The sequence below is a fragment of the Falco rusticolus genome, chromosome 8, assembly GCF_015220075.1.
Source record: "Falco rusticolus isolate bFalRus1 chromosome 8, bFalRus1.pri, whole genome shotgun sequence".
Taxonomy (NCBI): Eukaryota; Metazoa; Chordata; class Aves; order Falconiformes; family Falconidae; genus Falco; species Falco rusticolus.
The window spans coordinates 34,672,029-34,694,072 of record NC_051194.1 but is presented as its reverse complement, the minus strand read 5'-3'; the positions used below and the strand labels follow the sequence as shown (position 1 = coordinate 34,694,072).

The 22,044-nt window shown below is 43.8% G+C and overlaps 1 protein-coding gene across 5 annotated transcripts in view; it reads right to left on the bottom strand.

Annotated features, from left to right (window-relative positions):
- The window catches only part of SEMA5B (semaphorin 5B), a 281,742-nt gene that overhangs the window by 106,122 nt on the left and 153,576 nt on the right, over positions 1-22,044 (bottom strand). For all 5 annotated transcript variants that reach the window (XM_037397958.1, XM_037397957.1, XM_037397955.1 and 2 more), the window contains 2 exons: positions 20,112-20,211; positions 4,702-4,747 (listed from right to left, as the gene is read on the bottom strand). In XM_037397958.1, coding sequence (XP_037253855.1) covers positions 4,702-4,747; positions 20,112-20,211 — 146 coding nt within the window. The remainder of the gene's footprint in view (positions 1-4,701; positions 4,748-20,111; positions 20,212-22,044) is intronic.

Sequence of the window (22,044 nt, the reverse complement as noted above, 5' to 3'; positions counted from 1 at the left end):
ATTAAGTACCTCAGTGTTCTCCTCATCCTCTGTGGCAAAGTTCCCCCCTGCATCCAATAAAGGACGGAGATTATGCTTGGCCCTCCTTTTGTTTCTAATGTGTTTGTAAAAACATTTTTTGTTTTCTTTTATAGCAGTGACAAGCTTGAGTTCTAGCTGCGCTTTTGCCTCTCTAATCTTCACCCTGCATAGCTTTGCAACGTCCTTATAGCCCTCCACTGGTGTCTGCCCATTCTTCCAGTCGTGCTAAATTCTCCTTTTCTCCGCAAGTTCCAGCCAAAGTCTCTGCTCAGCCAGGACAGTCTTCTCCCCCGCCAGCTTGTCTTTTGGCACATGGGGATGGCCTGCTCCTGCACCTTTAAGACTACCTTCTTGAATAATGTCCAGCCTCCCTGGACCCCTTGGCCCTTCAGAACTATCTCCCAAGGGACTATGTCCACCAGGCTCTTAAACAGGACAAAGTCAGCCCTCCAGAAATCCAAGGCAGCGGTTCTGTTGACCCACCTCCTTGCTTTTCCAAGAATAAGAAAGTCTATCATCTCATGATTGCTACACCCAAGACGTCCTCCAACCATCACATGACCCACCAGTCCTTCCCTGCTTGTAAAGAGCAGGTTGAACGGGGCATCTCCTCTGGTTGGCTCACTGTGTCAGTAATTTATCTTCCACAAACCCCAGGAACCTCCAAGACCATTTCCTACCCACTGTGTTGTATTCCCAGTGGACATCTGGTAAGTTGAAGTCCCCCATGAGAACAAGGACTAGTGATCTTGATACCTCTCCCATTTGCTTTTAGAATATTTCTTCTGCCTCTTCATCATGGTCGGGCAGTCTATAACAGACTCCCACCAGGATATCCACCTTGTTGACTCTCCCCCTGATTCTAACCCATAAACACAACCCTGTCATCACCATCATTCATCTCTGGGCCTGACATACAGGGCTACCCCACTGCCTCTCCTTCCTTGTCTATCCCTTCTGAAGAGTTTGTAGCCATCCATTGCAGCACTCCAGTCACGTAAGTTACCCCACCATGATACTTAGAGCTTACAATGCATACTAGAGGACCATTTAAAGACAGAGATGAAACATGTTTCAGGTATTTTGTTTAAAAGAGGTGCTAAAACATTTATGGAAGAGTATCCATTTTAAAACTATGTTTCTTGACTGCTGCAGGAATTTGAATGCTACATGCCAAAGTTTCCAAAATTAACAAGTGCTTTTGGATACACCACCTGGGACATCTCAAGATGCTGATTTTCAGAAATTCTTTAACAAAGTGTCTTGATTTTGGCAAGAAAGACAGGTGGACAAAATCACAGGTGACCCCCAAAATACCTTACCCTTAATTTCCTTCTGGATATTGACATTCAGCCAAAAACATTTCTCACCCCCCCAAAAAAAAAAAAAATAACCACCACCAAAGCTTCTTATGCAACCAAAACTCATTTGGTGAAAGGTTTCTCAGGTCCCAAATGGAATTTCTGAAACATTTCAGAAACAGAGAAAGGAAGAAAAAAATCTCAGAGAACTTAAAACATTTTGTTCTGCTGGGTAGGAAACTAACTTGTTCTGCTTCAGTTTCTGCTCCTAGTTCTCATGTAGAAGCTCAGCACTACAGTCTTGGAGAAACAACCTCAGCAGAATCAACAGAAAAATCAAAGTGAGAAAAAAACTGCAGCCCATGATAGAGCAGCTGAGAGCTAAGAAAGGGAAAGAAATGATGCCTTTATAATATGGTCCAACAGCTGACATACTAAAATCTACCTCTCTTCCTCACCTTCCCTGAAATCTCAACTGTTCTACAGGGTAATGCGATCTTTTTACACACCTCTTTTCTAGTAATTTGCCCATATAATGGTAAATTTTGTATTTTAGCCTACTGCAATTCCAAGACAGTAACTTCCTCTCCAGACTACATGGAGTGGCTACATGATACTTCAGAGTGTTCTTTGCTGTAGAGATTACAAAATTAAGTTTACACTAATGGCAATCCAACACAGATTTAGGAGCAAATCCGTAACTTTAGTTTCTGGAACTGAAGATTTCTAAAATGTATTTTCAGGAGTGACAGTTTCACAAAACGATCCTTGAAGCTGATGGAGAACTGTTCCTCGTTTTAATTGATTTTTCATTGGGCTTGAATAAAAGGCCTCCACAGTCATTCAGCAGGTATAAGGAAAAAGCACAGTGTTTAAAGTCTGGGAGCTAAAACCTTTCTAAAATCAGAGAGTAACAACATGCTTAACACTGACTTTGTAAACATGCAATATTCATAAAGGGGATTATAATCCAGAAAAAGAAGAATTTATTCCCATTGGAAAGGAATGAATAAAGTAACGCTGCGATGAAAAACATTATGGCCTGCTCAATGGCAGGAAAGATTAATTTTCTGGTTAAAACCAGATAATTGTCAGGAAAACATGCATTAGGTAGAGTGAGCTAGTCAGTCTACCCGTTACAGAATGAGAGACTAAAGTACTGAATTTGCTGTGCTCGTACCAGTGGCACAGTGATATTGCTCCTGCGAGATGCTGTTGCCACCCTTGCTGAAAGGACAATTAAGAGCCATCTCCTTCACAGAACACCCTGGCCTCCTCTCCTTTCCATGACAACTGTGGGGCTGAAATGCGCTCTTGCCTTTTCCGACAGAGACAGTGCAGCCTAAGGAAACAGCTAATTGCACAAGAACACTCAGTGTAAAACAGCTTTAAATTCCAGTTAACCCTGCCGTAGAGAGGTATATACCTCACGCTGCCAGGCTTTGCCCCGCAACCAGCACATCCTGCTGTCTCTGTAGATTGTGCTTCTTGTGTTTCTGCCCTCGCCTCATGGAAGCACAAATGCAAGGGAGCAGACATCTGTCAGCACACTCTTGCACCTTGAAGCAGATTTAGCACCACTGGCAACTTGAAGAGTAAGTCCCATGAGCAGAAATAAACCTGAAGAGTAAGTCCCATGAGCAGAAATAAACAAGACCACAGTCTCAAGATGAATAGCTACCCCTGAATCCGGCCTGACAAGATCCACACTGTATTTTATTTACAAGCAAAGAGGAGATACAAACCAACACAAATTAGCACAAATTACTTCCTAAACTGCACTCTCACCCCCTATAGAACTAACTGGAAATTCCTTGCATTTCTTGTCTCAGCTTCTCATCTGATCTTTAAAATGGTGCACAGCAAAGGGAAGGTGGGAGGGGGTGCCGCTAAGCCACATCATGTGCTTTATGGAAACAAGCCAAGCAGCTACTTAGGCAACCATTAGGTCGGGAAACAATCGCTTCCATCATTCCCAACACGTGTGTCAACATAATTCCATGCTCTCTTTGTCATGCAAAAAGTCTTGGCAAAGTGACCGGATACACCCAGAAAGCAGGAGCAAACTAAGCTCATTATGTTAACCGGAGATCCCACAGCATCCTCCAGTGCCATAGAAGGAGACTTCCCATGTTCCGCAGTGTAGGAAAGGGAACTCACTGCACTGAAAAGGCCCAAGCCAAGCCTGACTTCAGCAGTGTATAAGGGAGATTCACAACTGGGTTTTGTGGGAGGGGATCCCTTGTCTGACAAGCACAAGAGGCTGAGTCAGGCACTGTGATAACAGGCATTGCAGAAGGTATGACACCTCGCATAACTACAGAGACTTCCCTCTCCCGTGTGCTCGCTGGAAGCCTTCCAGCCATGCTAATACAGCTCTGCAAAGGGAAACTACTGCCAAATGGGAGTATCAGCTTCTCTAACTCTTTATTGTTGTCATTGGTAACTCCAGACTTTGTTTTCCTTTTAAAGGACGATTCAATGCATTTTACAACCATTAAACATCTTTTCTTCTCTCCAGCTATACTTGTAACTCTTTCTAACAGCAAAAGGCTTGTGCACATCAGAATGGCTACACTAATGGCTTCTTTACGTGGTCAGGTACAGGAGGAAGGCCCTTCAGGCTGCCTGAAAAATGCTGAATACATCTTTGGTGCTCTAGCAACTGTAGAAGATGGTAAATATCCCACAGCGTAAGTTTTATTTATTTAATGACAAGCAGTTGGGGTTTTCACCAATCTTTGCTGCATCTTTCAATTCCATATTCAGTGCAGTGGGAGGAAAGTCCTCATCCTGCTGGGTATTTGCAAGCCCTTTCAAACTTCAGCTGCTTTGCCTCCATTCTGCCATGGGTAACATACATTTTTCAACCCATTTTGCCTCTTGAATGCTTTCAAGTCCAGTCCTAGGTTTAGCAACGCATTCAGCAAAACAGCTCCCTCAGCCATCCATGTTCACAAAGGCCAACAATGGCTAAAAATGAGGATGGACACGAATAGTAAAAGCTTCTCCTACATGTTGCTGACATCTCCTCTAATGAAAGCCATGGATTTCTAATGATTGTTGTGTTTAAGCCTGTATCAGTCACACTACATGCTTTGTTCCTTAAGATGCCGTATTTTTGGCAGATCCCATTACCACCCAAACACTCAAGAATCAAGAGTAGAGAGCGCTGTCCAAATGGGCAAGAGTAAGAAAAGCCCTTCCCCCAGCGTTATCGTTGGAGTGGGAATAAGCATCTGATTCTGACTTCATCTTCTCCCTGCTCCATCACTCAGGGCAAATTTACACTATACAGCCTTCTGAAAATATGCATCAAATATTACAGAACATTCATTAGCAGGTCAAATAAAACAAAAAGAGTAAAAAGTGAACATACCTGAATAAGAGAAATGTTGTGTAGACTAAGTCTGAAGAGGTAGTTCCTGCATGAACAAGCAGAGAAATTACAAACTGTTAGGCTACCAACGAAGGAAAAGAAAAGTTATAAAAGCAAGTCATAGTTTTTGGTCATTCATTTCTAGGACCAACAAGTTTTGCTTGGACTCGTCTCCACAGAATGTGAAAATAGATACATGCCCCTTGTTCATCAGTGTCTTAGTGAACCTTGTAACAAAGTTCCAAGCACGTCTGGAATAAAATATTCCAGAACCCATAAGAACCACAATGAAATCTCAACAACACAGGGGCTGTTTGAAAACCCTCAAAGGGCTTTAGTTGAAATCCTGTATGGGCTGCACGCATGTTTTTCTCTGCATTCTGAGAAAACTGGGGTTGGACAGAATCCAGCTGGAGCAAATCTGACTTCTGTAGTATGCTCCTCCTATGTCCTTGTGGGCACTCCCATTCAGGGCTTTGTGGAAAAGAAGAGGACAGATACTTCTCAGCAGAATCTCTCTGCACAGAAAACCAGCAGGGAAGTCAAAGCAGTGACTGCAGCTACTCCCAATCCTTCTGTCATCACAGCTCCACAGGCAAAGTGAGGGAATTCTAGACAGAAGTCACTGCAGGATGACATACCACACATCAGCAGAGCTCCAGTAACACTCCTTCTGCATGTTCATATCCCATCACAAATAGGAGGGAACACACATTTGCATAAACATGTATTGTCGAGGCTTAGTTAACAGGATTTATCTCACATTTTTGCTTGCTAAGACAATGCAGTTACGAGGAATCAGCTGACATATTAAGCCATATGGACTTGATTGTGTGCTTGAGGGTCTGGGCCACATCTTACTTCGTATTTTTGCATCCCACCTGTCAGGGATTCTAAAGAACTGTGATCCTTTTCCAGTATCCCTGTCATCACTATCTCCCAGAGAAGACACATTTATAACAGGTGAACTGTGTTTTTGGAGGTAGCTCAGTTTAAATAGTAAAAAGTGTAGCTTTGATGATACAGCTTTATTTGCTCAAGAAGTTCCAGTATACAGACATTCCCCTACCTAGTAAAAATGTAGAGTTCCAGTCTTAGGTCAGTGAAATCAGAGAAGTGAGTGGAAAGCTGCTATAGTGATGAGAAGGTCCTTCAGGACTCTTCTGAAGAGCCTTGTTTAGGGTCTGTAGTCAGCAGCAAACTCTGCCCAAGCCAAGAAAGTAATTCAAACTTCGATATATGAGAGATTCGTATTGGGTCACAATGACTACTACAAGGCTTGAGCAACTTTTCCTTCTTCTGTTATCTCTCACTTGTATATCACCTAAGTCATAATCATAGAGTTGCCTGTATATCAAAAGGTCTCAACTGCTGCTGTTTGTCAGTAAAGGATGGGAGCAGGGATAATAGGGAACTCAGGAAGTCAAACTCCTGGTACCGAATCATCAGTTGATATAGCTCTGATTTGCACCATCCTATTCTACACTGCGACTGGTTGCCCAGAGAAGAATGGGACCCATTAGCAACATCTGAACAAAATATATCAGTAATTATTATACCTCCTCTAAGTACACAGAGAAGTGTGCACACACACACACATACACACACACACACACCCGTGTGCAAACACACACACACAAATAAAAAATCTCCATCTTCTTTCCCAGTCCTATCATGGGACATCCAGCAGTTCTTTTGTACAGTCTGAAACCCTATTCTGCCTCAAATGGCTGCACACTTTCCCAGGGAATTTGTTATTAACTCTTTAGCATCAGTTACAGACTTAAATATTATGTCCTGCAGGTGCATGCAGCAGACCAGAGGCACTAAGCTTACACACAGCTAAAATTTCAAAATTGAGATAAATACTCACCCAGTGACTGATCTGACAGCTCCCTTGGAAAAGCAAATGCTACTCTCACCAAAATATTGATGCAACTCCAGGACATGAGATATCATGGAATAAACCTTCTCCTGGAGAAGTTAAGCATGTCACTGGCCTCCAATCTTACAACACCCTAAGGAGAAAGTTCTCCAAACTAGGGACTTGAAGTTGCTATCCTGATGCTAAGCATGCTATTTAAATGCATTGATTTTGGAAGTCCTATAATGCAGATTTCAGCTCCTTGTTTTAGTCTTGTAAAAAGCTGGACAGTTTGACTGAGTAATAAATTTTAATATCAGGGTTTTTTTTCCCCGATAGCACTGCAGAGCAAATTCAACCAAAGTATCTTTAATGGAAGAGATTTATCTAAAGGACACACCTTTCGTTGCACTCAGCTAAAACAGATGCAGACAGGAATAGTGTCCCTTTAAAGCCAGCCTCTGTCCCCTCAGTAGCACCTGGACAAAGCACCAGTGGTGAGATCTCTCAGGTGGCTGAGACCTAAACCGGGCAGGAACGTAGTACTAATGTGAATAGCACAATGACCTTCCAAAGGCTTCATACTCACCTCAGCTCTCTAAGTCTGACCTTGTGGCTTTCTTACAGGAAGGAGGGTTTCCCTACATTTTTCATCAGCTTACCTCACCTGGTGTCTGCACAGCCACTGGCAGTTTCATTTTGGTTTTTTGATCTTTCTCACATCTCATCAGCAGTAATACAAACACCGTCAGGCAGACCAGGCATCAGAGGCACCTTCAGGCTCCAGTTGACCTGCCCAGCTAGAACTAACTAATCCTTAATTAGTAACATGCTCTTTTAACCATACTTGTTCTGTAAAACTATACCAGGAGTAAAAAACCAAGTGGAAAGACCTGCTGAATAACATAGTGCCATTTTTATGAATTGCATTTTAACCGCAGTTTCAGTCCAAGAATGAGCAAGGCTTCTGAATGACAGGTGTGGTTTATTGTACCTAGAATTGTCCCATTTGTGTCCTTTTTTCTTCTCGTGTTCGAAGTTATGTCTGTTTAATACCTTGCTGAACTATAATTTAAAGCAGCTGAAAGAGCAGGATTAAGAAATGTATGAGAACGCTGAGATCTCTGCACAAATGGATGAGGTCTCTTTTTGGTCTTTTTCTTTCTTTCTTTTTTTTTCTTCCATTTTGTCTTGTAAGTGAATGTTGGCTAATTCCTTTCTCTCTTAAATTAAGCCCAGCTGGACTAGGCCAGAAGAGGAACTGTCCGATGCAACCAGATATTCTAATAACCTTCTCCTGTACAAAAAGCTAGTGCACAAACCTGGAGGCATAGGACAACCATCTTACTCACTTTCTGTCCTAAAAGGTCACACGACTTCACTCCATGGTATTTAAACAGGAGCTTTGTTTCATCCCAGAGCTGGCTGCACTTCAGCCATCTCCAGAGCAAGTGACTACTATCCTTTAAGTACTCTGGGACAAATGGTATTATACACATTAAAAGGTGTCTCAAACTGCTAATTATTATTACTACTAACCTTATTATTCATGAACACCAGTGCATTTCTGAAAACGCCCATGTTAAACAGTAATGCCTGAAGTCTCAGCCAAGACGGCGGTTTTGTTGTGTTGAGACACAGAGTGGGTTAGTGGTGGTTCCTCTGGAGACCGATGCACAGCAGATGCCTATTTAAACAACCTGAGGGTGAATCCTCTGTCCCCTCTGATTGCAGGGGGATACTATGCACCAGCTCAGATATATGAAGTTAGCTGCTGTACAGACCCTCCTGCTCTATGCAACCAGTCTTGAAGAATTTGCCATCTAAATACATACAGAAAAGTGAAAAATATGCATCATTCTAATTTAAATTTAAAGCACAAGATTGAGCAACTCAGCCAACATCACTGAGCATATCTGCAGCACAGTCAGGAGCTGATCTCCAGGCCCATTAATCTACGCCCTAGCTAGGAGAATAACTTGCCCCCGAAGTTGGGGCACAGCACGTAAACCAGTGCTGAAGTGCCGTTTACACTCATGGCAATCGGGTAGATGTAAAATTACTTTCCTGAACTGGGCTGTCTATGCTAGTCTGTGTATGAATAGAGCCAAGCTGCAGTATAAATCCTGTAAATGAAAGTACTTGTTAATTGGCTTCATAATTTGTATTTGGCTGCCTTGTAAAATGATTAAGTACTCCCTGTGCCTGGTACGACAAAACATACCAGAACAGCAGAAGAGCAGCCGAGATGTGTTTCAAGAAAAGGTGGAAGGATATACCCACTTAAACCTGCTCGCCATGACATTCTCAAGTCAAAGCTGCTTATTAAGTGTTTATTTCACATAGCCAAGCGCACCTTGGATGAACTTTGTAGCACGGTGCCCATGCACTTGTTTATCATTGCCTGGCCTTGACACAATTTACAGGAAAACGAAGTATTTCCTCTACAATGCCACTGAGCAACAGAGCTACAAGATAAATTAAGCCTTTCCAATGGGAAGCCACATAACAAGAGTGCTTGAATAATAGCAGACACCCTTCCTCTTAGGAGTTCTGAAATTATAAGGGTTGCAACATGCTTCAGACACTCACTCAGGCCTCTTTTTCAGGTCCTCTTTTCAGGCACTACATCTGTCAGCATGGTGCTGGCTAATTAAAAGGTACTTGCTCCTAATTAAAAGCGACCATGCTCTTCAGTTCTGCTGTGGTAGATCAGGAGGAACATCCATGCAGTTGCTGGACTGAACAAGTGTAAATGAAAGGCTACTGTAGCTTCAGATTCTTTTTTCTATTTTAAGTAGTGAGGTTTGTTCACATTTTCCAACTATGTCCCCCTCCACACACACCAAGCAGGTAAGATACTTCTCTGTGCTTCAGAACAACCCCCGCTGGCAAATGGGGAGCCACGAGATCCCTAATGCTGCCCACCACAGAACCTCTCAGGACTTTGACATGATCACAGAGACCAACAACACGCTGCCTTATCTCAGCTGGTCTGTATCACTATAAGACATGTATAACTGCTTGCATGTTGCTATTTGCTTGCACCTTATAGTAGATGTAAGAAGCTCACCCCTCCCTCATTACAGGGCAGGCTACCTCAAGCCCCCTCTCCCTGTATGCAGATAACTACCCTGCAAGTAGAAACTAAGCCAACAGAAGCTGATAATAATGTTTGATCATGCAAAAAAAACCCAAACCCCCCCAAAAACCCCACACCAGTCATCAAAACAACACATTTAGGGAAAGCTGAAGAGAACTGAGTGAAGAGGCTCTCTCCCTTTTGGGGGCTGTTGTTGCACTGAAACAGCCATCCAACATAGCCCAGGTGAGGCACTGGAGATTCAAGTAAGCTCAGGTGCTCTGGGAAGGCATTCCTTGTGCTCGTAGAATAGAATAGAGATTATTTCAGTTGGAAGGGACCTGCAATGATCACCTAGTCCAGCTGCCTGACCAATTCAGGGCTGACCAGAAGTTAACGCACGTTGTTAAGGGCATTGCCCAAATGCCTTAAACACCGACAGGCTTGGGGCATCGACCACCCCTCTGGGAAGCCTGTGCCTGTGTTTGATCACCATCTTGGTAAAGAAATGCTTCCTAATGTCCAGTCTAAACCTCCCCTGGCGCAGCTTTGAACCATTCCCGTGTGTCCTGTCACTGGATCCCAGGGAGAAGAGATCAGCACCAACCTCTCCACTTCCCCGCCTCAGGGGGGACTGTGCTACAATCAGGAGCCAGGTCTGCCAAGAGGGACTTGCAACTGTCACAGCAGAGATAATAAGAAAAATAATTAACAGAACAGAGTCCTTTGGGCGATACAAAACAAGACACAGAATTATGCATGTGACAAACCTAATGCTCCCTTCTGGCACTCCTGGAAGCCACATTCTGGGGCTGAGCCTTGGGCTAGGAGCCAGCAACTCCTGTCAGCACTTCCTATCTTTGCTCCTGGAGGCCTTAGATATACTTTGTACTTCCACAGTACATGACAAACACAGCTTAGTCATGCTTCACAACTCCCTGGGAGCTGGTTAGTATCATTCCTCCCTTATAGTAATGGAGAAAATGAGCCAGAGAAAGGTTAAATGACCTTCTCCAAAGCACACAGCAAGTCAGTGATGGAATTGAGATCAGACCCCAGGGCTCTTGGCTACCAAATCTCATGCTAGATTAACACACAGCGCCTCTATGCAGGTCCAGCTGTGGCTGAACTTTTCAAATGGTTACCCACATTTCTGAGCTAGCCAACCATCCCAAGAAACCCAGATCCTGAAGGATGATTCTGGCCTTTGCTCTTACGAGGAGTTAATTACATGCCTGCTCCGGAGTGTGATGTGATGATCTGTTTGCAAATGCTACTCCAGTGATTCATTTGAAGGGCCAGGAATACACATACTGCAGAAAAGGTGGAGAGCCAGCACCTCCTTTAAAAGCTGGATACTTACTCACCAGTAATTTTGTTCCTATTGAAGAAAAATTTGTCCGGTACATCATTCTTCCTTAAAAATCAATAGATGTTCAACAGAGAACCATACTAAATGGCATGCAGTAATATGATGCAGTTGCTGTATGAGCAATTGCTTTTCCCAAAGCCACATTTCTCAGTGATAAATCCAGCCAGTGCTAGAGGAGCATCCTCTTAGAAGAGGCTCCTCATGCAAGCAGGTTATCATTCTGATTAAGCTGCTTCCAAATTAAGCCAGGGTCCCAGCTACTGTGTTTGGGTTGCTACTGATGCTCACTTAGTACTTCTCAGTGGAAACAAGGATGAAAAGCAAATCCTCTGCATTTCAGCCAATGGAGAACTACCATCAGCTTTAATAGCACAGGGTGCATAGCAAAGATCTGCTCAGGCTTGATGCTGTAAACTTGGTGCCAGCTCTATGAAAAGTCAAAAAAGGCAGATGCTTATAGCACAGCAAAGCTGTGGCACTCTTGGACTATACCAATATTCAGAAATCTAGATGGATGGCTGCTGCTGTGAACGGTAGAAGCAGGAATCAGACCCTGAATTAACAGCTCTATCCCCTCTTCCATCAGCTTGCAAGAGGAGCAGCAAGCTGGCTCTGGTGTCTCTGGCCCTTCTTTTTCCCCAGGGCAGGAAAGGCAACACCTTGCTCCAGTGTGATCCCACCTCCTTGGGAATGACAGTGTTTGCTGTGCTCCTAAGATACCTTGAATCAGCTAGTTTTGGGGGGTAGCCATATGCATACACTTCAGAAAACGGGGAGTGGGATTTTTTTGTAATATTGTTTGAACGTATTTATAAAATGTGGGCCAATTTCTTTTTTTTGTTGTTTTGTTTTGTTACATTTCCCTCCCTCTTTTTCAATAGGTGAGTTTCTTCAAAACCTTAGAGATGGAAACTGAGTCAAATTGTCAAAACTCATGTGTGAGTTTGTTCCTGTTTTCCTGGAAGAGTGAGTCCATCTCTCAGACCACCAGATATTACCTCACATACCACCTCCAGTCTCTCTTGACATGCAGCTGACAGCTATTTTCTCTCCTTCTCATCCAGCTGGTAGTCACAGAGCACTTACAGCTCCTTGTTATGGCCCTGAGTCACATGGGGACCTTTGATCTCCTATTTGTTCCTCACTTTCAGTTGTGCTTTCAATAAGTCATACTGTAAAACTCCTCTTCTTCTGATGCACCGATTATTGTTCAGATATTCCCTAGCAGCCCCTCCACCTGCCTACTTGGGCTGATAAACATGCTCAGTTCTGTCAGGCTTTCCTCAAACTCTGGATGAGTTCAACATGACTGGTATGCAAATACTGATAGAGTAGGCTGGTGAGCTGAAGTTATTGCCAGCCAATCCCTTCTCTTTGCTGTGGTTTTTATGCCCCTGCAGTGGCACAGAACAGTAGGCTTAGCACCTAAACATCTGGATATAAAGTGATATGCAAGTCACCGTGGTAAGCCCTGCCATATAAAACTGATGTATCACCAACTTAACCAGAGCAAGAGAGAGTATTTTCAGTAATGTAAAAGGAAACTGCTCTGCAGCCCCACTCTGTGATGCTGTAAAACACATTAGGTCCAAGCCTCGAGGGCTTTTGCCAAAATATCCAGACCTTGTGTTTTCTTGCACCCCACTCTCTGAAATACAATTTTCAAACTTAATTATTCTCAGCATGTTACTAAAGCAAGTAAGCCTCGCATGGGTGGCTGCTTTTGTGATAGGGTATCACCAATTTTCATTTTATCTGGAATATGAGATATTTTTCAGGCCTACAATTCGCTGTGTCAGGATGCTTCCTATCCACCTGCACTGCGCCAGGATCGCCTTTCACACAGCACTGGCTGCGCAGGCACCAGCCATGAGTCAGCAGCTGCCTGGTTTCTCTGATGATGGGCAAAAACCCACGGGCTCCCGCACTGGAGAGGTCATTTGCAGACATGTGGATGGTACTGCCTTGCAGGAGACTTGAAGGACCAACTACTTTCTCAGCCAACAAAGATGACAGACCAGAGACTGCCATTGCCTCACCCTCTTCTCCATGTAGAACACCTGAGGCAAAGCTGCCTCTGCTCTCCTACAGCTGGGGCTTCTGCGCATTGGTCCAGCCCAGCAACCTGACAGTGCTGCAGCATAGCATTTTAGTGGATTTATTTATTCAGAGTTAATTAAAATTAACATTCTTTGCTTGAGAAAGTGCACAAATTTTAACTAAGAAACAAAAATTACACTTTGAACAAAATTTGGGCTAGGATCCAAAGTTCCCAGAATCCCCTAATTACAAAAACTGTCCTTCTGTCCTTTCCTGTCCACACCTCTTCCCCTCCTCCCCAAGGGGTATGATTCAGGGACAGCACAGATTTTGGGTATGGCAAATTCAGACCCCTTGCAGACCAGCAGAGGAAAGCAAACTCTATAGGTAAGAACCAGACACCCCAGTGGGGCTTCACCCCTTCACACTTATGCAAGGGCTGAGCTGACCTCACCCGACACAGTTTCAGAGAGGAAAATCTCTCTCTGAACTATCCCAGCCAGAGAGGTTAAAAGCTGCACATTAAATCACACTTTTGTTCACTGTGTAAAGAAATTGTGCACCCCCAATTACGGATTTAACTAGCTGCAATGTCTAATCACAGGTTTCTCACCTTCACCATATTCTTTATCACACGGGTCAGGCAGCCTCTTTAAAAAACTTCAATGGTCCTTTGAAAGTTTCTGTCAATTTCAGAGACTGATTCTCCTTTTTTTTCTCACATCACCATGTTATCTGTCCCCCTCCAGACCTCGATCCAAGGATGCAACTTTAATTAGAATATTCTTTTGTCTGATAGGAAAAATCACAGTGAAAAAGGATGGTATTTGTTTTTCTAGATTTCTCTGCAGCAGTGCTTTCAGCTACCCTCCTACAATCTGGATATAATCAAAAACATTATCATGCTCTTTGCTTGCTCACGTCCTCATTAATACCTCAACTGGCAAGGTAATTTCTCAGCCAAACGTGACTTAGTGGGGGGTAAAGCTGGCCTAAGACAGTTGTAAGACAGTGCAATGCTAATACAAGCCATCAGAAATGGCAATAACTCTGCTCAGTCAATTTGACTCAGAAAAATATTGAGTCACATCCTGTAGTCAGGGATGAATGGCACATCATTCCTGGATAATAACAGGACAAGCCCATGGACAATTTAACCTTTGGCTATGCCCATGCGGTTGTGGCCAATGTTAACTCATTTGCATGTTAGTCTCTCCATGCTACATGAGACTTAACTTTTTCAGCCATTCTGAAGCCCCATTGTCCCAGCGTAAGTGTACGGGACTTACAGACTTCCATGAGCATCTTGAAGACTTAGGTTTCCTTTGGAGATGCAAGGCTGAGGGCGAGTGATTAAACTACCACGTGGAAATACAATAATAGAGGGTCCACGTCCCCCCCTCTGCCACAGGCCTTCTGTGAGTCCATAGGAGAGCTTTGGTTATGTCCACATCAGCCAAGTGCAGAGACGTCTGAGGCTCTGCAGACTTTGACTGGTACCTTCAGAAAGTGCAGCCTCACTGCAGCAGTGGCTGTGTTAGGTGCAACACTACACCTGTAGTAGAGCTTTCAGATCTACTATAAAGTCACATGTCCCAGCATCACAGCCTTTTCACAGGGCAGGTTTGCTCTTAATCCCTCTGGGCTTTGGATTCCCATCTATAGTGTGAAATTATTAGTGCTTTCCTGCCTCACAGAAGCCTTGTGAGTATAGATCTTGGTGAGGGGTCCTGATCATTTGGTAACAGAAAGCATTCTTGACAGAGTTTAGACCCAGTGCTCATACCCTAATCTGTGGATCAAGTCTGACCCAACTTCTGCCACTGAATTTCCTGGTTTGCAAAATGCTTTTTGCCCAGGCAACAAAATCTGCAAATCTACAATCTCTTCATGGTTCAGTGGCAGCCCAGATCTGGACAGGACTGAAGGTGCCCAAGGGTAAGAGTGATATTTTCCAAGCAGCACAGGTTTTGAGAGTTTTACTGCAGTGCTCTGGAGCTTTCTGCCAAGCAGGCAGGAAAGTGCCTATGTTCAGCCAGAAATCTGCATGAAACCTGGTATCTGACAGACTAATCTATCATACACCAGAGACTTTCAATAAACTCAGGGTGTCAAACTTGCTGGTTGAGGGTCCTAGAGTATGTTTACAATTTGCCATATTTCTGCAAGCTGCAACTTGAAGCAACTCTTTTGGGACACCAGCCACTCTGTTTAGTCTTCAGCTCCTAAGCCTGCGTGATCCAGAGTTGTTGTAATGCTTATAAAGCCAGGAGCAGTAATAGCCAGAAAGGGATGTGCTCAGTCTGCTGTGCTTCCCCTAAAACAACCCTTGAAAGTTCATATAGCACTTTCCCTGCTCCCCAAATTTACCATATCTCCTTTCTTGCACCTATCTACTTGGCATTAACAGGCACATTCAGTTCAGCTCTAAATCAAGTATGAAAATCACCCCTGTCAAAACATCCAGACTTGCATCACCAGCAGCTCAGTAGATCTATATTTATTGCAGAGAAGTCTGGCAGTCCACAATGATGTGCACTTGCCATTTTTGAGGCCCTTGATGCAGCCTTTGCTCACTACCCTCTACCTCTAGGCTTTTCTTGGTAACTACTATTTGTGACAAGGGCTCCTGAGCTGCAGTTCCCCATGTGACAACCATGAGAGACGATCCTTTCCCATCTCCTGACGGAGCTGACAGCCCTCTTGGCAGGCAGAACTATGAGGACTTCTGGTCATGACACTTTTTGGCTGGTTTTCTACAGTGACACCTCCACATGCTGCGAATGGCCAACCCTCGTAGCCATGCCTCTCACACCCGCAGCCCCAGCAGGCTACTGCCCAGAGCTGACACCTCCGCAGTTTCCTTCTGGGAAAAGTCAAATGTTTCCCTTAGGGCTTCCTAGCCACTCTCTGTGCAGCCATTTGTTTGGGTACCATCCTCCTGTTGTCCAAGCTGTTTCCCTTAAGCTTGCTGTCGTGCCAGATTGTCACACGGTGTCTCAACCACCCTCCTTTAAACCTTTTATGTTGTTCTCACCAGGGAGCTCTTGTGAAGCATGCTTTTGGGCTTGACTCCAAGCTGGGTCTTTCATATCATCACTTCTTTACTGGCTCCTGTCCCTGACCAGCCAGTAATGAAACAGTCTTAAGGAGTACGGGTCCTCGAGGAGGTGGGATGTCACAGCTATGCCATGTACCTCCTCCAGAAAACCCACCCTGCCTGGGGACTGGGCACCCTGCCTGCAGCACAGGTGAGAGAGCAGAGCACTCCTTCTCCAACATGCAGGTGAAACCACTGCCATGATCATATTTTCAAGTTTTTGCTGAGCAATAATGAGGTCTAGAAAATTGTTTTTCCACCCATTAAAATAACCTCAAATAGTAATCACATGCGCTCAAGAGCAGAAAAAAGCAGCAAATATTTCAAAACAACCACTCACTCACAGAAGAAAAACAGTACATTAAAATACTAACACTACATTTAAAACAAAAACAAAACATGCAAACTATGAGTCAAAATGAAGGTTATGAATTTTTGAAATGTGTGGGTTTATACTTAATAAAATGTAGCTCATAATATCGGTAGCGTGAGATTTACAATGTTCTAAACTATTCATATCCTTACTTGCAAGTGTTTGGATTTTACAAATGATGTGACAAGTAAATACGTTGCTTAGAAACCATGGTGGGCTTTTGAAACTAATTCTTTTGTTTCTGGGATTTTGACGTGGCAGGGGTTTGGTGCAGCGGAGTTATCAAAATCCTCTGGTTTGCACTCAGACAGCACTAGTCATTTGGGGAGGGCTCTTAGATAAGGATAAAGCTTAAAAATCTGAGGGTCATGCTATTCCAGCCTCCTGTCTGCATGGCATGCCCTCAATACCTCTTACAGCTTCAGTCACTCTGTGTCCAATTCCTGAAACCAAAAACCCCCGTGAGCCCCAGGATCTTCTGTTATTCTAGGAAGCATTTTCTGTAAATCTTTGAGACATGGGATGAACTAAGCCAAAGGGATGCTGTGGTGAGGTCATATTGCTTTTAAATAAAGACAGAAAGAACTAGTCTGAAATAATTTATAATGCCATAATCTAAGAGAATGATGTTAACCAGGAAATTGAGAAGTGGAAGTACTTATAAACTCCACCCTGATCCCAAACGCCTTCCACAACCCCAGAATAGCTGGCGTTACTACTAATATGATCTACAGTAGCACATTTAAACATGGTTAACATTTAAATTTAGGTTTCATAAATTACACCCTGTAGAGATGGATAGAGACAGCTCCTATCTCTTTGAGGTATTGTTTCATTTGCAAATTCAAGCAGATGGTGCACGAGCAACTAATGACTCAAAAAATCACCCCTAAAAATAGTCCAGAACAAGGTGTGGATTTATCAGGGAAGGAAGGAACAGAAAAGGCTTTACTTCCCCTTCCCAGTTTCCCTGGCATAACTCCAGGAGCTCAGAATGCTCAAAGCTGTGCAGCACTGAGGACCCCATCAATACCCCTACATTAAAATCAAAGAATCACAGAATCGTTTAGGTTGGGAAAGGCCTTTAAGATCAAGTCCAACCGTTAACCTAGCACTGCCAAGTCATCACTTGTCCCCAACCATGTCCCTAAGCGCCACATCTACATATTTTTCAAACGTCTCCAGAGATGGTGATTCCACCACCTCCCTGGGAAGCCTGTTCCAAAGCTTGACCACACTTTCAGTGAAGAAACTTTTCCTAATCTCCAATCTAAACCTCCCCTGGTGCAATTCCAGGCTGTTTCCTCTTGTCCCATCGCTTGTTATCTGGGAGACCAACACTCACCTTGCTACAACCTCCTTCCAGGTAGTTGTAGAGAGCAATGAGGTCCCCCCTGAACCTCCTCTTCTCCAGGCTAAACAACCCCAGTTCCTTCAGCTGCTCCTCACAAGACTTGTGCTGCAGACCCTTCCCCAGCTCCATTGCCCATCTCTGGACACGCTCCAGCACCTCCATGTCCCTGCTGCAGTGAGGGGCCAAAAACTGAACCCAGGATTCGAGGTGGGGCCTCACCAGTGCCCAGTACAGGGGGACAATCACTGCCCTGGCCCTGCTGGCCACACTGTTTCAGATACAAGCCAGGATGCTGTTGGCCGCCTTGGCCACCTGGGCACACTGCTGGCTCACGTCCAGCCGGCTGTCGACCAGCACCCCCAGGCCCTTTTCCTCCAGGCACTTCCCAGCCCCCTGCCCCCAGCCCGTAGCGCTGCGGGGGGTTGCTGTGACCCATGGGCAGGACCCGGCACAAATTCATGCACTTCTCCCTGTTACCTCACACAGGATGGAAATGAAATGGTGAAGAGGGAAAGGACTCAGCACTCCCCACTTTCCGCACACTAAGCGTGTATGCAACCCAAAATAACCAGCCTGGGAAATTACATCTCCATTAACTCTATCAAAAATTGCTCAGCAGAGCCATGTGGCATCATCAAAACTTTCAGCCTCCCAGTCAGGTGGGTAGTTCTTTATGAACGCTGACTTTTCCAAGGAAATTCTGCAAAGACTTGTTCCTGCTTCCTAATGAGGCAATACACTGCAATACATTGTACTTCCAGCGGGAAGCCAAATTTGTTGTCATTTCCCTGTTTATATTGATACTGTAGCCTCATGTCTAACCACATTCATACAAACTCTTGTGGAGACAGAGACTCCCTCCAGGATGTGTTTCTGGGGTTTGAGCAGGGGTGAAGCGCGTCAGTTAGCAGCATCTGTGGGGGAAACCTGCCGTGCAGCCAAATTATGTAAACCACAAAGTCCTCACAGCAACATGCCTGTTGCCTGTGTTTGTGCAATGCCTGGCAGAAGGCACTGTTCACAGCCATCCCCAAAGCAATGCCATTCTGAAGTAATAAATATTAATAAGTGCTGGTTAAAGATTCCAGCACAGGTAAAGCCACGGCTTGAAAAGTAAAATGTTTCTGTATGAAAAGCAGAAGGGCTTCTGGCAATTTGAACAGCTACAGCAAGCTGCTATTATTTACTGGACAAATACACACAGCAAATGTGTATTAAATCACACCTTAGTTATCTCTGTGAAGCAAAAACCTCTCCCTCTTCTACATATCTTGCTCTTTTCTCTCGTTTGTATCATGAGTTCTTCCAGCTCTGCCCCTCTCCTCCCTGTCCTGTAATGCTGAATAACCTGGGAAGAAAGCAGTCTCTTCCTCCATTTTCATTAATAGTAGAGACTGCTACCACAATGTTACCTGATTCTAAATGGTAGCCTTAAACTGATTTGTTAGACCATGCTTAGTCTTTTCTTTTTGGGTTGTCTTATCTGTTTATTATGTAATAAAAAATAGTTGCTGTTGGGGCTCATGATTCAACCACTCCTGATGTATATTACTTCACTGAACCACAGTTCTCTCCCTGCTACAAATGCAGCTATAAATTTGTTAGAGTTTGCCAATGCTCGTCTTGTGTGTTTCCACCCTCCTCTTAGGGCATCCTAAATAAAAATAATGCTTAAAAATAAAAGAAAATATATGCTAATTATATACAATGGGCCAGAACAACAGAGTTGCACCATAATGCATTAGGTGAGGATCTGGCTATATCAGCAAGATGAAGCGAACAGGTTGTGGAGTGAATTCTAAGAGAGAAGAAAACGATCACTTACATTGCCACTGCAACTTATACAAAGGTGCGTAGATGAACCTAGTACAGAGGAAAAGTCTAGCTGCAGCAAATAAACCATCAATTCAGATTCTGTACTGGCAGAGGGATGGTACAGAATGATTTACTATAATTCTTCTAAGATTCACAATACCAAGGGAGATGCTGGCATTCTGCTTCATTAACCAGTCATTTTAATTGTATCTTTTTTTTTTTTTTTTTAATTCTAGTAATTTTCACTTTGCAATTACTCTAGGAGGCTAAATCCCTCTACATAAATTATAGTATTCTTCTTGAGAGGGAGACTGGCCACATATGCTGGAAACACATGCTCTTCTGAAGCCAGAACCTGGAGGGAAAGAGCTTGAGCAGCAACCCTGGACTAATTAAAAGATTATCTTTACCTTGCTCCCACAATGAGCTGGTTCCTGTTGGCATCCAGTGCAAGCTGAGAAAAGTCATGCACACCTGGATAGGTGAAATTCGACATCCAGGGCTTCAGATCTGCAATGAAAATGAGAAAGCAGAAAACAATAAAGCTGCTCTAGAAGCAGTGAGTACACCTGGACATCCACTAACAGATTTCCTACCAAGGCATCTGTCAGGGGAAGGCTAATTAATAATGTTTAAAGGGTTTCTGTTTATTCTGATTCTCTGCAGAATGTGCAAAAACCCCACACATAAATGCAGGACTGTCTTGGCAGTAATTCTCACATTCAAGATGGAGTGTCAGCATTGATTCTGGAGACAACAGCAGCTTGATTTTACTTCTGTCAAAACTGGGGAACCTTCTGCAGTGCCCGGGTTAACTGGTGTAGAGGCACTAGGTTGCCTGCCGTAACACCCCCGTAGCCTTGCCTTCTGTGCTAAGCAAAAGGAAACTGCTGCCCCCCAGAAAGAGACAGTGGGGTCAACTGATTGAAAACCAACCTAGCGTAGAAGTGACCTGCGCTCAAGACCTGGCTGCTCCAATGACAGGTTTTACCTTTTCTTTCAGGTTTTAGGTTCTCTCCTAGGTTTCACTCCACCTAACATCTGAGATCCCTATTAGTTAAATCCTTCCTTAATTTAGATGGGGTGGGGGTGGGGAGTGGGATGTGTGTGTCATCATCTTTGTGGCTGAGAGACTGCACAAGCTTGACACTGGCTCTGTCAACGAGCTTGGATTTGCCAATCTAGGCAACAGTCCAAATGGCAATCACACAGGTTAAATGCAAAGCAATAGATTTGGCTACTCCAAGCTTGGGCAGACAAAGCTCTTCCAGAAACTACATCTATTAACAGAACATCATTTGAGAGATCTGATGCTACAAAAAATGCATCTGTTTAAAGAAGAGGCTCAATTACTATTTTTAGAGTACTCTCAGGTATGATGCTAGGGCATTCACAGAATCCCAGCTTTCTATATAGTTACCAACTATACAGAAACAACTTTGACCTGGTGTGTACCACAGATCACAGAGTTTCAGCCTCTCATCTTACACCTTTCCTGCATGGAGTAACTGTGGATAGATTCAAACATATCTTCAGAAAGTCATCCAGCTTTACCGTGAGGATGGATAGATTCATACATATCTACTGTGAGGACTTCTCTTGAGAATTTATTCCATCTGTTAACTACTGTGGCTGTTAAATACATGGAGAATACCAAATATCTGGGGGAGCAAGGCACAAATGAGATAAAATCAGTGTATCTGTGATCCCTCTATGAGCTGTTGACAAGTAACCCTGCATCATTCAAGGACTGGATGTTGAAGATCCAGAAGACTCAACATGAAAGGTAACATCTTCTGGCCTCATGCCAACAGGATACCAATACACAGAACAATGACCTGACGACTCGTAATAATAATGATGCAGTTCAAACCAGTTCAAAAGAGTTCTGAAAAAACATGCTCCATGGTCATTTTATATCTTCAATGATAAATTGAGAAGCCTCACCGAAGGCAGTCAGGTTTGAATGTTTGGTTGTAGGTATTAGTTCCCCTTTCCACAGGGGTGAGACGACAATGCTGATGAAGAATCTCATTAAGGCCTTTGGCATCTTGGCATGCGTTGTAGGATTACAGATGTGCAACAGTTAAAAACGTTTGATGCAGGGATATTTGTTAAGCAATTTCAAGTCCTTTCCCCCTCCAGGGACAGATGAAACCTCATCAAGCCCTTCAGTTATCAAAACCTTAAGAAAACACATATAAAAGTCCCTATACTCCATTTGTTTGGCCTCTCTTTCCAAAGCAGAAACTTGTTGTGAAGCTTCTGCCTCTGCCCTGAACACCACCATGTTTCATAACAGCTCCTAAGCCCCTCACCATGGAGCTGGACACCATCAGGCCT